General features: G+C 46.9%; 1 protein-coding gene across 1 annotated transcript in view; it reads right to left on the reverse strand.

The window, feature by feature from the left end:
- The window catches only part of atp2a3 (ATPase sarcoplasmic/endoplasmic reticulum Ca2+ transporting 3), a 136,872-nt gene that overhangs the window by 92,930 nt on the left and 29,139 nt on the right, over nucleotides 1–14,803 (reverse strand). The window contains exon 3 of the mRNA XM_033045929.1: nucleotides 10,684–10,766. Coding sequence (XP_032901820.1) covers nucleotides 10,684–10,766 — 83 coding nt within the window. The remainder of the gene's footprint in view (nucleotides 1–10,683; nucleotides 10,767–14,803) is intronic.

Consider the following 14,803-nt stretch of genomic DNA (forward strand, 5'->3'; position numbering starts at 1 on the left):
CTACAGTGGTTCAAGGCAGTTCACGACCCCCTTGTCAAGGTACAACAGTTTTGAGCAATAACCAGAAATGCCCACATCTCCAGGAATAACGTTGGAAGGGACGTTCTTTAACATTCACCAAGAGAAAATATATTGGACAATGGTATTCACCAAGGTAGAATCGGCAAGGCCACTGCTTCCCAATGGACAAAATGCTCTGCAAAGAATTCTACCCTGAGAAAATACTTGGGGACTGAATTTCAAACAAAATAATGAACATCAATTTAACAAATGACTTTGAAACTCCAGATGGATACTACAAGGATTAGCAAATTCCTCCTGTGAAGCTGCACATTATAACAGACTTAAACAAAGCATCCATATTACATCAAACCTTAAACTGCAAAATCCAGTCATGCTCACTAGGGAGACTGCCTTCTGAAGGACGACACAGAATCCAGATCCTTATGTTTAGTTTAGCTGAGAGATGCAGCGTGGAAACGGGCCCTTCGGTCCACCGAGTCCTCACCACCCTGCACACTTACACAACCCTACACACACCAGGGACAATTTATAGTAATACCAAGCCAATTATCCTACAAACCAGTGTGTCTTTGGAGTCTGGGAGGAAATAGGAGATCCCGGAAAAAATGCACGCTGGTCACGGGGAGAACGTACAAACTCCATACAGACAGCGGTCGCAGTCAGGATCGAACCCGGGTCTCTGGCGCCATAAGGCAGCAACTCCACCACTGCTCCATCATTCCGCCCTTTAACGGTTTAATGGTTAAAGTACTGTCAAATGCAGCTGAAATGGACAAATTGTAGGCCATTCAGCCCCCAGCCTGTTCTACCCTTTAATAACATCACAGCTGATCTGACTGGAACCCCAATTCCACATTCCCATTATCATGCAGAAATCTTAGTCATAAGTCCTTTCTCACTCTTCAAACCTAGCCTGTCCATCCTACCTTCATAGGACAACATGCCCTTTCCATATTTTGTCCTGGCAAACATTCTCAGAACTTTTTTCCACCCTTCAGCAACCATCTTAAATGAGGAGATCAACGCTGTACACAGCATTCCCAATCTAGTCTCACTAATGACCTCTACAAATGAAGCATGACTTCACACCCTCTTTATGCTGTTCCCCGATAAACTATGAACTCTGGTGGGCTTTCCCAATTACAACCTGTACCCATAGATTGGCCTTCTGCGAATCATACACTTGGACACCCAGATCTCTCAACTTTAGAGTGAATTTTTTTAAGGTTTGTCTGTCAAAATGGACAATTACACATTTTCCCGACGCTGCACTCCATTTACCAGATCTTTGACCACTCACCTAACCCCACTAACATCCTTTTGCAACCTCATGCTCTTTTCACAACTGATCGTCTACCTGTATTTGTCATCAGCAAATTCAGCAATAATATCTTCTGTTGTTTTCTGGTTGCCAGTCAGTCTTCCAAATGCTATTCTGGGGAGGAGCCATCTTGGAGGAACGGCTGCTAACCAGCAGCCGTCCGTTAAACTCGCTTTTTAAAATGTTTTTTAGTAAGTCCTGTCTCGTCCGTTTGGAGAAATTGACTTTTTAATGTGGAGGGTAGGGGGCAATTTTATTTCTAGGCCCCTACCTGGTCAGTGAGGCAGCTTTTTCTCCGGGCTGCCCGTCGACCCGTCCTCGCGGCCTACCAGCGGGCTTGGAGTGCCCAGCACCTCGGCCTCGGTGGCGGCACAGCGCTGGAGCGCTATCGTGGAGCGGAGCGGGCGATGCCTTGCCTGGGTTGCCGTGCTGGAGCGACGCGCTGGAGCTCCGGTGAGCTGGACCGCCGAGAGCAACACCTCCGGGCTGCGGGTCTGCGGAGCGGAGGGTGCCGATATCAACATCGGGAGCCTGGGAGCTCCAAACCGGCGCGGCCTTGTCGGCTCCAGAAGCCGCGGTCTACAGCTTGGAAGCGGCCGTTCCAGGTGGCCCAGCCGCTGAGAGGACTCTCCCGACGCCGGGGCAAGACCAACCGGTGAGAATGGCCAGGAACATCGGGCCTCCGTAGAGGCAAATGCGGTGGCAGGCCTGACTTTGGGTGAACTTGGGGTTGGGGACTTGACATTGTGCCTTCCCCCACAGTGGTAACCATTGTGGGGGAATGATTTTCTGTCTCTACGTAATCCTGTTAGTCTTTGTCCAAGATGGCTGCCGTGAACGGAGAGTGGACGCTGGCGCGCTTTGGCTGCCGCTGCTCTCTCTTCACATTGTGTTTTTGATTTTCTGTTTTTGGACTGAATTCTGTTTTTAGTTTGTGTCTCTGTGATGTCTTTATTATTTATTTTACTCTGATTATATGTTTATATTCCTGTTAATCTATGTAAGGTGTCCTTGAGATGTCTGAAAGGCGCCGAACAAATAAAATTTATTATTATTATTATTATTATTCCATGCACTATGAGCCCTTCCTATTTCCTAGTGGCTTAGATGCAGCACTATATGAAATCCTATTTGGAATCCTTAGCACGAGCACCCATTTCCCCTTTGTCCACTGCATGCTACTTCTTCAAATAACTCCTACAGTGCAGATAGGATTTCCCTTTCACAAAACAATGCTGACTTTGCCCTGCTGCACCTTTCATTAGAGCTTCTAACATTCTCCACCTGACTGACGTCGAGCCAATGGGAGGAACACATTAAATGAAGGCATGGGAGAACTCTAGCACGCATCAGTAAGCCTGTTTCATCCATTACAGGGACAGTCTCAGCATTCTCGGTGCAAGAGTGCATTTCACATTGGTGGCAGGAGCAACAATGAGCGGGACGTTACTAATTATAGGAGAGAAGACAACCTCCAGGTTGGGTCTCAGATTGTGCTGCCACTCTACAATGTCGGTGTGTAATTGCTCTCAGTGCCCTTGGACAAGGCGGAAAAAAAGCTATTGTGACAAGTCGATGCACCTAGTAGTCAATGCCCACAGAGTGGATGTGGAGAGGATGTTTCCACTAGTGGAAGAGTCTAGGACTTGAATTAAGGATGCTCTTTAAGGAAGGCGACGAGGAGAAATTTATTTAGTCAAAGGGTGGTGAATCTGCGGAATTCTTTGCTACAGAAAGCTGTGGAGGCAGTCAGTGGATATTTTTAAGGCAGTGATAGATTATTAATTAGTACGGTGTCAGTGGTTATGGGGAGAATGCAGGATGGGGTTGGGAGGGAGAGATAGATCAGCCATGATTGAATGGCGGAGTAGACTTGATGGGCTGAATGGCCTAATTCTATTCCTGTCCCTTATGACATTACATCGATATCACTCCTTCTGTGTGGGGAACAGGCAGGAAATGAATGTGCAACTGCTTGGGCTCTGACTTAGCCAAAATATTTTCCAGTGCAAGAGGTGTCTGTCAAAGAGGCAGAGTTACCGCGAGGAGTTTCTTGCAGGTTTGTTGACAGGAAGTGAATAGAGTAGTGACAGCAACAGTGAGCTGATAAAGAAACACCGAGGGGAGTGCATGCACAAAGCTGCCTATTTGTACACAGATGCACCCAATATCAGACGGCAATCACCAATCAGTCCTTCTCGGGGGTGGATTGGGGGAGGGGGAGAGGGAGGGGAGGAAGGGGAATGAGGAGAGGGCGGTGGCAGCGTAAAAACAAGACTTAACAGATGGTGGATCTCGCTCTCAGAAATAACTCGAGTGAAGGCTACGAAGGCAGAATGCGAGCAGTGCAGCCTATCGCACCTCCCTATCTAGAGACTACAGCTGCATCAAGTAATTAACAGAAGTGAAAGATAACAATAGCATTTACTGTGCAGAAGTGCCGCCTCTGGGCTCTTGAATTTTACAATGCTAAACGAGTCAACCCTTTTTTTTGGACATGTGTTTACCCAAATTAAAATGATCGCTATCACGGCACAAGAAGGCAATGTTGTGACCTCCACCGGGTCTGCCAGGCACCGTTACCAGCTTAACCGGTGATGGGTCCAGGCCTGAAACATTGGACATCCATTTCCTCCACAGATGCTGCCTGATCTGCTGAGGTCCTCTAACACTGTTCTTTGCTCGTGCTTCCAGCATCTGCAGAATCTGGTGTCACGATTACCTGATAGTGTTACAGCAAGGCTAGCTGAACAAATGAGAAACCACATGTAACTCTATTCTGAGGCCCAGTCTCGGATCATAGCTGGCATCTAAACCCTCCACAACCAAAGAGCTGGTGGTCAGGTTTAATTGGGCTTGCATGAAGGCTCCCAATTTCTGACCTGAGGCAGACCCAGTAGGCTGGAGAACTATCAAGATGCCACAGAAAATCCAAAGGGCTGGAAATGCTCCAATTTAGGATGGTTACAGCTAAAGCACAGACTGATCCTCCTTTCTCCTTGGGTGCGGCCAAAGCTGCCACATATTAACCACAGTGTTTGATCCATCACAGCAGAGAAGGGAAGGGTGGGAAATGAGATGGGGTAGGGAAGAGGAGGACAACATTAACTCAGTAACAAGATGGGAGAAGGGTTGCACTTAAATATCAGTCAGGTGGAGGAACAAAAGGAATAACCATGAACCAGGCTTAGTAATGGAGGTACACAAAATTGCTGGAGGAACTCAGCGGGTGCAGCAGCATCTATGGAGCGAAGGAAATAGGCGACGTTTCGGGCCGAAACCCTTCTTCAGACTGATAGGGGGTGGGGAAAGAAAGAAGGACAAAGGGAGGAGGAGGAGGAGCCCGAGGGCGGGCGGATGGGAGGAGACAGCTGGAGGGTGAAGGAAGGGGAGGGGGGGAGGGGACAGCACGGGCTAGCCAAATTGGGAGAATTCAATGTTGATGCCAAGGGGACGCAAGGACCCCAGACGGAATATGATGTGCTGTTCCTCCAATTTCCGCTGTTGCTCACTCTGGCAATGGAGGAGACCCAGGACAGAGAGGTCGGATTGGGAATGGGAGGGGGAATTGAAGTGCTGAGCCACCGGGAGGTTAGTAATGGAGGTGTTAGTTGCTTGCTAACAATGGTGGTGTGGTCCCTGTGCACTGCCCTGCAGGTTAAGAACATAAATACAGGAGGGTCACTAAACAATCAAATCAATTCTTTGGGGATATGGAAGGGACCGCCACGTGGAACAGTTGAATCAGAGAGCACTTATGCATTCATGGGGAAGCTTGACATACAATGATAGATACAGTGATTGAGTTACAAAGGAGAGTGTACACAAAGGTAACCTAGGCGAGGCACCTCACTAAATATAATCACCAGCTGGGGAACTATTCTGTTTGATCTCTACAACAATGCCTTCAATGTATACTGGAATTATTGACTCATATCGCCAATGCACTGGGTGGGACAATGAGAGGTGCGGAGCTTGCTCCGCACCTCTCATTGTCCCACCCAGTGCATTGGCGATATGAGTCAATAATTCCAGTATACATTGAAGGCATAGTTGTAGAGATCAAGTGGGATGGCAATATAGAAATGGGTTGATTGCTTTCCAGGGCATCCATCGCCTGCCATCAGGTGATAATTTGTTTCTTAAAGGGATAGATGGTCACTTCACCAGGACCTCATGCTCCACAGACCCCAAGTTCATAAGTTATAGGAGCAGAGTTGGGCCATTCAGCCCATCGTGTCTACTCCACCATACAATCATGGCTGATCTATCTTTCCCTCTTAACCCCGTCCTCCCCATAACCCCCGACACCTGCACTAATCACACTAGTCAAAGAAAAAAGCGTCCTGAAGTCAACAGCAAACCTTCCTGAAGGAAAATGCGTTATTTGCATACCCGCAGCTCCCATGCAGAGTATTGCAGCTTTCAATCTGCAATGACAGGCAATGCTGTAAATGCTGCTGTATTTGCTAAGTCCCCCTCTGACCCATCAGTAAATGCATGGTTACCAATTGCCAGCCAAGAGCTAGAGCTGCTGATGCTACTTCCTTCATTGGTGCCTTTGACTTGGAGGGATTTAAATCAGCAGAGCAGAGTTTCTGACAAGGAACTATTCAGCAACTCCTCATGGGAGGAGGAGGAAAGGGTACAAGCAAGTCATGGTCAAACAGCCAACCAATGTCAACGACCTAGGATCCATCATGAAACTCACTTGGACAGCTTTCACAATCTTTTATTGACTCACCCAGAACCAGTCAGCAGCTTGAAGGGGACAACTCCTAGGCGAGGGAAACCAGTGTGTCAACATGTACTCATTTCACACAACTCCGCCTAGTGTCTCTCTTTGACTTTCCATTGCTTTCCTTACTTTGACAGCTTTCACTTGATGGAAGGTGCTATTCATCTCACTTCATTTTGGACAAAGAGTTTCATATTCCATCAGTCGGTGGTGTCTCCTGATTTCCCCGATGGATTTATTTACAGCGCCACTTCCCCGCGCTCTCTTAAAATTTTCAAATCCCTTCGTAACTACTATCCTAGATCAAATCACCCCTGGTCTTTTATCTGCTGGGAACATCCTTGAACTGTTCAGTGTTTGTTGGTTACAATCCCGCTGTTTTGGGATTATCTATGCCAATGTCTTCAAACAGGAGAGAAGAGCCTCAACATTGTGGGCTCTTTGGCCGTCGGTTCTGGCTGTGATTTGTTCTGTGCCTTTTCATACCTTTTGTATCCCTCTCCCTGATCCTCAATCTCGACCCGAAACATCACCTATTCCTTTTCTCCAGAGATGCTGCCTGACCCTCTGAGTTACTCCAGCACTTTCTGTCCATCTACTAGTAATCAGATCTGGTCATCAATGGTATTCTGGGGAAGAAAGATTAGCACCCGGCAGATTCCATGTAGGGGTCAGTGAGAGGGTGTGCAATGAAGCTAGAAGATTGCCCAGTGGGAAGGAGGGGGGGGGGGAAGGGAAGAAGGGGTCATGCCAACTCATCACAGCCCGAGACTCCGACCCGCGACAGGTTCGCAGGAAGTGACCCATCAGTTCCAATTATTAGATGCCGAGAAATAGTGAACAGTGTATCATTCCTCCTAGATGAAGGATTCATGTGGCTTGCCCAATGTTCTGGCGAGGTATAAGTGCAGCAGACAGAACGACACAGCCAGTGAACAGTCATTTGATTGCAGCAGAGTCATCCTTTGGCCCAATTGCAAGCATCACTGGCAGAGAGTGAATGAGGATTGAGTGTCATGCTAGCTGGGTTAGAGATAATTACTATTACGGGCAGCAGTTTGATTGAAAATAAAGAGAGTTTTCTAAATAACTTCATTGCATAATTGATTTCAGGACCCCTGAAGGCACAAGCTTAGAATCGAACAGAAGGGAGTAGAAGTGAGAAGTTAACAAATAGGAATGGGAGAGCGCATCAGTGTACGGCAGTCACCATGAACTGCTTTGAGAGACTGGTGATAGCGACATTAACTCCAGCCTTCCAGCCAGACTTTGCTTCCCGTCGCAAGCGGTCCACAGCAAACACCATCTCCCTGACCCTAAACTCATCTCTGGAACATGTCGACAACGAGGACTCCGATGTTAGATTCCTATTTATTGACTATAGCTCTCCTTCAATGCCAACCAAACTAATCTCCAAACTCTGCAAACTACCCCCTCTGCTACTGGATCTTTGACTTTGACAGACCTCAGTGAGGATCAGAGACAACACTTCCTCCACGATAACTCTTAACACTGGCGCCCTTGCAAGTATGCATTCTCAGCCCCCACTTCACACTCACCACCATACAGCCAAATTCAGCTCTAATTCCATCTGCAAGTTTGCAGATATCATCACTGTGGTGGATCGAATCTCAAACAATGATGAGATGGAGTAGAGGAAGGAGATAGAGAACTTGGTGACATGATGTCAGGCCAACAACCTCGTGTCGGGCTTCTGAATGGCCCTACCATAAGCTAGGGTACTGTTTGATTCACCTCTATTGAAAACATTGGACTCTGTCTAAGGAACTGTCAGGCGACAATGTTGAAAACTATATTCTGCACTCTATCTTCCCCTTTGCTCTATTGTACTACTGTAAGTATGGTTTATCTGATCTGTTTGGATAGCAGGCAAAACAAAGCTTTTCACCGTACAAAGGTACATGTGATAATAATTACCTAACTAAATAATTACCAATACATGCCACGTTCAAACTGTGGTTGGACAGGAGAACAGAGAAACATTGTCCCTCAATGAATCTTTCAAAGGGACCAAGGTTGGCCCTTCCATTCCAGGCAATGTTAATTCATCACCAACGTCCTTCAAAGTCATATCATAAGACAACCCCCACCACAGCCCTGTGACTGAAGACTGGACACATCTCCATCCTGCATGGAGACCTGGTGTCAGCTGGTGGGGTTCAGAGGGTTCTGCTACGGCACCTATGCTAGCAATGCAGAGATGGTCGCTTCAGATTCACGCACAGATTCCAAAGCTGATTTCACCAAGTCTTGTCATTCGCAAGCAGGAACAAGAAAAAGCAAATGACAGAGTCATGAAGTCTTAGAATCATAGTCACACAGCATTGAAACAGGCCCTTCAGCCCAACTTGCCCACGCCGATCAACATGCCCCATCTACACCGGTCCCACCTGCCTGTGTTTGGCCTATATCCGTCTAAACCTATCTTTCTTAAATATTTTGATAGTACCTGACTGGATAATTGATAACATTCATTTCAGGAAAGGAAGTCATTACCTCTACCCCACCAGTTCCATCCACACAGATCTCACTGACCCACTCCATTGCTTGGTTAATATAAAGAGGTACCAACTATATCTCAGCAGTCATTCACTCCGGGCCACAGTCTGCAACACCGAGGCACACCAGAGCATTCGCCGATCCACAGAGCACCACCATGTTATGTTGAGCAGCTCACCAGAACTTCCAGGGGACATCCTTGAGGTCAAGGTTCACTGGAATTTAAGGATGGGGGGGGGGGGGGGATCTTATAGAAACATATCAAATTATAAAAGGACTGGACAAGCTAGAAGCAGGAAACATATGCCCAATGTTGGGGGAGTGCAGAATCAGCTGCACAGTCTAAGAATAAAGGGGAGGCCATTTAAAACGGAGATGAGAAAAAACGTTTTCACCCAGAGAGTTGTGAATTTGTGGAGGTCTCTGCCATAGAAGGCAGTGGAGGCCAATTCACTGAATTTAAAAGAGTTAGATAGAGCTCTTGGGGCTAGCGGAATCAAGCGGCATAGGTAGAAGGCAGGCACGGGTTACTGATTGTGGATGATCAACCATGATCACAATGAATGGTGGTGCTGGCTTGAAGGGCTGAATGACTTCCTCCTGCACCTATTTTCTAAGTTTCGATGGTTATAGTGCAAACAAACACTTCAATACACACAAGCAAATAGAAGCGCAGTGTAGCTGAGATGGTGCCTTTGCAGGGATGCTGCACATGGCTCCCAATAAATTAGAGCAAGCTCCTGAATTCTCCATTTTCTCATCAAATCACAATGTACATTTATATATTACCCTTAACATTAGAAAAAACAGGCCATTTCACATGAGCTTTATCAAAGACGATCCGACTGAGCAATCAAATTAAATTGCTAGATTGTTACCTAGGATATCATGGATTACAGAATCAAGGCAGGTACGTGGAATTGGGATACAAATCAGTGTCATCCAATGTGTAGGAAGGAACAGATGCTGGTTTAAACCAAAAGCTGGAGTACCAATGTTAGTTATTAAACAGATCCCGGGGCTGATGGTCTGATCCTGAATGGATCGGTTGCAGTGCAGAAGCTATGGGAACATTCATGACTTTGGGAAGCTGGTGAGAGTTTAAACAGGTTCTATTTGTGGTCCACCTCGCCAGGCAAGCTCCTCGGTCCCTCATATTTAAAATGGACCATGAATGGATCTTTCAGGTGTATGCTCAGCAAATCGGCATTACTGTTTCAGCTTCAGTTGAACAGCTGAGATCGGTGAGTTTCGGTCATACCCTCCATTAGAAGAGAACGCATGAACTTAAGGAAAACTCCACAGAGAAGCAGATCCAAGGCTCACAAAAATAATGCAGGAAGGAACAGCAGATGCTGGTTTAAACCAAAGGTAGACACAAAGCTGGAGTAACTCAGCGGGTCAGGCAGCATCCCTGGAGCAAAGGAATAGGCGACGTTTCGTGTTGGGACCCTTCTTCAGACTTACACCAGTGATGCTGCCCGACCCGCAGAGTTACTCCAGCTTTGTGTCTACCTTCGTTCACAAGAATAAGATAGAACCATCTGCATGAGGCGCACATTCCCCCGAGTCAGTTCAACTGAACAATTCCCATTTCTCCGAAGTTGGAACTGCGAAGTTCGCCGGCTGCTCTTCCCAGGCTAATAAACATGCATTCACACAAACGCAGCTTCCAACTTCAGTCACGTCCTTTAAATCACAAAGCAAGATGAAAGAGGATAAAGGGAGAACAAAAGCCCGGGCAATGGAGCTCATGTTCAGCTCCGTGCGTCAGACAAGAGTTTCTTCTTTCTCATGAACCTCGGACAAAAATTCCCATAACCCCAGGGTCCCTTCATGCATTTTGTTATAGTTTAGAGTTTTGCTGCTGTTAACCCTTTCACATACAGTTTCAGCACAAAATATCAAGTCAGATGCCAATCAAAAGGGGCAGTGGGCTGGAGATGGATGAGCTGTGGGATGAGCTTTCTTAAGCACACATGTGGAGCCCTTTAAAAATAGAAAGAGGAAGGCAGGAAGACCAAATACAGTAGGGTCAACATCTTAGTAGCACAGCACATCCAATATGGTGAGTACTTACAAATGAGACGCAGGCAGCCAGCAGGAGGATCCTCACCAGCAGCTCTTCAAATTGTTCCAGCACAAGGGCCCACAGGGACTTCCCTAGAAAACATACAAGCATCATCATTCAACCTGGCAGAGGCAAGCAAACTGATTCACTGTTGGAATCTTTCATACAAACACACTGAGAACGACAAAACTCAAAACGGGCCTAGAATCCAGTGGGTGACAAGTGCAACAACTAGGGGGAGAGAAAGAGGTCATCGGCATGGGTGCAGGTCTGAACAGTCTCATAGATCTCATCACAAAAGCCACAGGAAAGTTAAAGAATGGATGGAGGCTGTTGGAGTCAGGAATCTCACTGAGTGTAAGGGTGGCTCAGCCGGTTCCACTCTCATGCCCTCTACTCATACGCACGGGTCCTTATCCAGTTCCCCTCAATTGTGCACTTGCATCTACCTCCATTATTTCCTCAGTGCACTCAATGCTAAACACGTTGATTTGTTCTCCAATCACTTTCATTCCACATCCACTGGCCCTTCACCCCACCATTAATAGAAAGTGTGTCTCTCTCCATTTGCTGTTTCTATACTCGTGGTTGCAAAACCCTTGATCAGATCACCATAGACCTTCTCTGTTGCAAAGAGAGCAACCACAACTGCTCCAGTCTTTCCACACAACTCCAGTCCCCCTTTGAATCACAGTTTTTATCCACGAGTAGTTGCTCTACTCAACAGCCAAAAATCTGTAGCCTCCCTTTGATCTGGTATTTTGTTGGTTCACATGCTTGATCAATGGTGTTTTGTCATTAATGTCGTATTATTATTGATGTTTAGTGTTTTCCGAGTCATTTGTGACTGTCACTCTATGTCATGTTGTTACTTGTGGGCGGAGCACCAAGGCAAATTCCTTGTATGTGACTACTTGGCCAATAAACTTACATAAATCTAACCTGTACCTTCTCAAACGGCATTATACCTTTCCTGGTGTGCATGTAATTCTGCACTCTGTCTGCATTTGTACAGCAGAGGATCCTTCTCCTTATACTCCCTCCACATCCATCTACATGTCCTCCCATTTCCCTTACATCCCACCTCTTTCCCCTGTCACCCACATACCTTCACTCCTCTTCTTTCCTTATTTGACACCAATGTGTCTCCTTTTCAGTTCTAGCCTCTTACCATCTCCACACATCTGCCATCTGCCTGAGAGCTCCACCTAGCCTTTATCCAGCGATCACTTGCCAGGCTTTGCCCACCCCCACCTCTTTACCTCCCACACCAAACGATGTGCTGGTTTGTAGGTTAATCTGCCTCTGAAAATTGTCCCCAGTGTGTAGGGAGTGAAGGCAAAAACAAAAGCAATGTGAACGGGTGGTTGACGGCTGGCCGAAGGGCCCGTTTCCATGCTGTATCTTTCAATTATTCAACCCTTTTTATCCCATGGGTATTAATCTTGATCACAAGCTTTTATGATACATTTCCCAAGCACTTACTTCAACTCAAATCACCATCCATCTTGTTCATTGGGCCTCTTATTTAAAAAGTAACGCTAGTGAAACAGGATTCGCCTTCAACAAATTCATGTCGACTTTCCTTAATCAACCCACACCTATCCAGTGCTCAAAGCATTCCCACGCTGACATATGCTTACAAGATAATGACTCTGGCTGCTGCAATTCCCACCTTGTTCTCTCCACATCCCCCACACGTCAGCGGGTTTGTTAACCATCAGAGATCTATCGAGTGCTCGCCCTTAATTGTGATCCGACAAGACATGCTAGAAGATCATGCAATGGCCCTTCAAGACGTAGTGGGAACAAGCTCAGCATCAGAGCTTGCAGCCGGTTTGATCACAGTTCACACCAGAATTGTCATTGAGGGAGACCAGTGGTTGTAGAAATTAGTCTGTCATTGGGGGGGGGGAGGAGTAGGCATTTAAAAGAATATTTATCCAACTTAATACAGTAAACTCTGATCATTGGCGACCACTGATCACTGCCAGAGGAAGCTATAGAAGCATGTTGCTGCCAGAGGACAGGTAAAAGGATGTATTTCAAAAGATATGTGGACATATGGATAGGAAAGGTTTAGAGGGCTATGGGCCAAATTGCAGGCAAATGGGACCAGCCCAGAATGCCAACTTGGTCAGCATGGACAAGGTAGGCCGAAGGGCCTGTTTGTGGTGATGTATAGCTCGGTGAGTGAGTTAATCCTCAAGTTTCAGAATCAGGCTCACCAGGTGAGTAACCTCATACTCCTTTAGTTTGGTTTAGAGATCCCCGCTTATTAACTCTTTAGCAGAGTTGTTACTGCATCTCTCAATCCAGCAGATACCCTGCATGTTGTAGTGTTAACATGACTCAAGTTCTCTCTCTCTCTCTCTCTCTCTCTCTCTCTAGGGCAGCAAAGTCTGTTTGGATGGACTGACTGAATGATTCATGATTGCAAGACTCGTTTACTGTCCTCAGTCTGAAGGCTTTCTTACTTCCACAACTTCCCCAGCTCATTTTGAATGCACTCAGTGATGTTCCATGTTCATCACGCCTGCCACTTGTATTAGTAACCAAACATGGCAGAGGGTGCAAAGCACAGCTGAAACATCCTCCCTTTTAAAATTTAAACTATTCAGTCCTGATGCATTTTGACACGAGCTGCCATCATCTCACCCATGGCAAGGTCTTGCCTCATCGATCAATCCGTTTGCTCATCCAAGTCTCCCATGACCGTCCACGACCCTCTCCTGCCCCCCAACTAACCCCAGGTTGGCAGTCCAAGGAGCGTGGCAGTCAGCTAACGTCAGAAACCCCATGGGCCAGGAGCATCTCTTATCCTAACCAGCGTTGTCCTGGAAACCAGGGGCAGGGACTGGAAACAGTGGCATCCATCCAAAAGGCAGCTCTGACAGGGAGTGAGGAGTTCAGTCACTTCTTTCCAAATTCTTGGAATTCCCAATTGGAAATGTGCCACCATACACAGTGCTGCAATCCAGCACCACCCACTCAGGCAGCAAAGGAAAGGCAACAAATATCAGCCTTCCCAGTAGCACACCCGCCCCAGAACAAAACACAACGTGGGTTTGTGTTTATGCTTCTGCTGATTTGATCTCAGTGCAAGCAGACTCAAAGAGTTTGCAGGAACTTGTCAGGGCTTAGCCTCATCCTCCATGTACTAGCAGAAGCCCAGCCCACGAAAGCATGGCTGAAGATGATCTTCCTGGCTCTGTACTATATGTAGCATGCTCAGATATGTTATTTCCCTAGACCACGCTGGCCTTATGACAGCATGCCTGCCCTAATCACACCCCGAGCAGTAATTGTGCGTCATCCTAACAAAGAAATCCAGCCTTTCCATCCACCTACCACCCACTGGATCCCCTCCCTAATGTGATCCCATCTTGAGTATTTATCATCACCACCTTTAGTTAGATTCCAGCACTGAGAACCTTTGTGTCCCCACTTATCACCCTCCAGCTTTTCTCCACCTTCACCTGCTCTTCCACTCACCTGGTTCCAATTTGCCTTTTTTCTTTGTCTGCATCCATCCATCACCCACCTGTCCGATTCCCAACTCCATCCCTTTCCTTTCACCCCCCCCTCCCCCCCGCCCATTGGATCCATCCTTGGTCCACCAATTACCTACTGGTCCCCCCTGTCTCAGCCCTCCTCCTCTGCTTTTTACAGTCAACAGTGGGCTATTTTCCCTCTCCACTCTGCCCTGATGCAGGCTCTTGATCTAAAACACCAACTATTCCTTCCTCCTCCCTTCCCCCTCCTCCGCGCTCCCCTCCCACAGATGCTGGTCGGAGTTCCTCTCCTGGTTTGGTTCTTGTTTCCATTCTTTCCACCACAGGGAAGACAATTTACTCCATTAATTGCGTGGGACCTTGGTCAACCGTAAGGCCCTGGTCTGCTTATCTAAAAGGGATGTGTTCCTGACAAAGATTCAGTCCGGTTCCAGGAATAGCAGTATGTCTTAACAGTGCGTACAGATCTGAAACACATTCTCTAGTGTTTAGAAGAATGAATGGTGACATCACTGAAACTTAACATTCTCTTAGGGCTCAGCTGGCCGAGCACCCAGCTATCGGAAAGATACCATAAATCTGGAAAGAGTTACAAAGATGTTGCCAGAACTTGA

This window comes from Amblyraja radiata, chromosome 28 (assembly GCF_010909765.2).
Source record: "Amblyraja radiata isolate CabotCenter1 chromosome 28, sAmbRad1.1.pri, whole genome shotgun sequence".
Taxonomy (NCBI): domain Eukaryota; kingdom Metazoa; phylum Chordata; class Chondrichthyes; order Rajiformes; family Rajidae; genus Amblyraja; species Amblyraja radiata.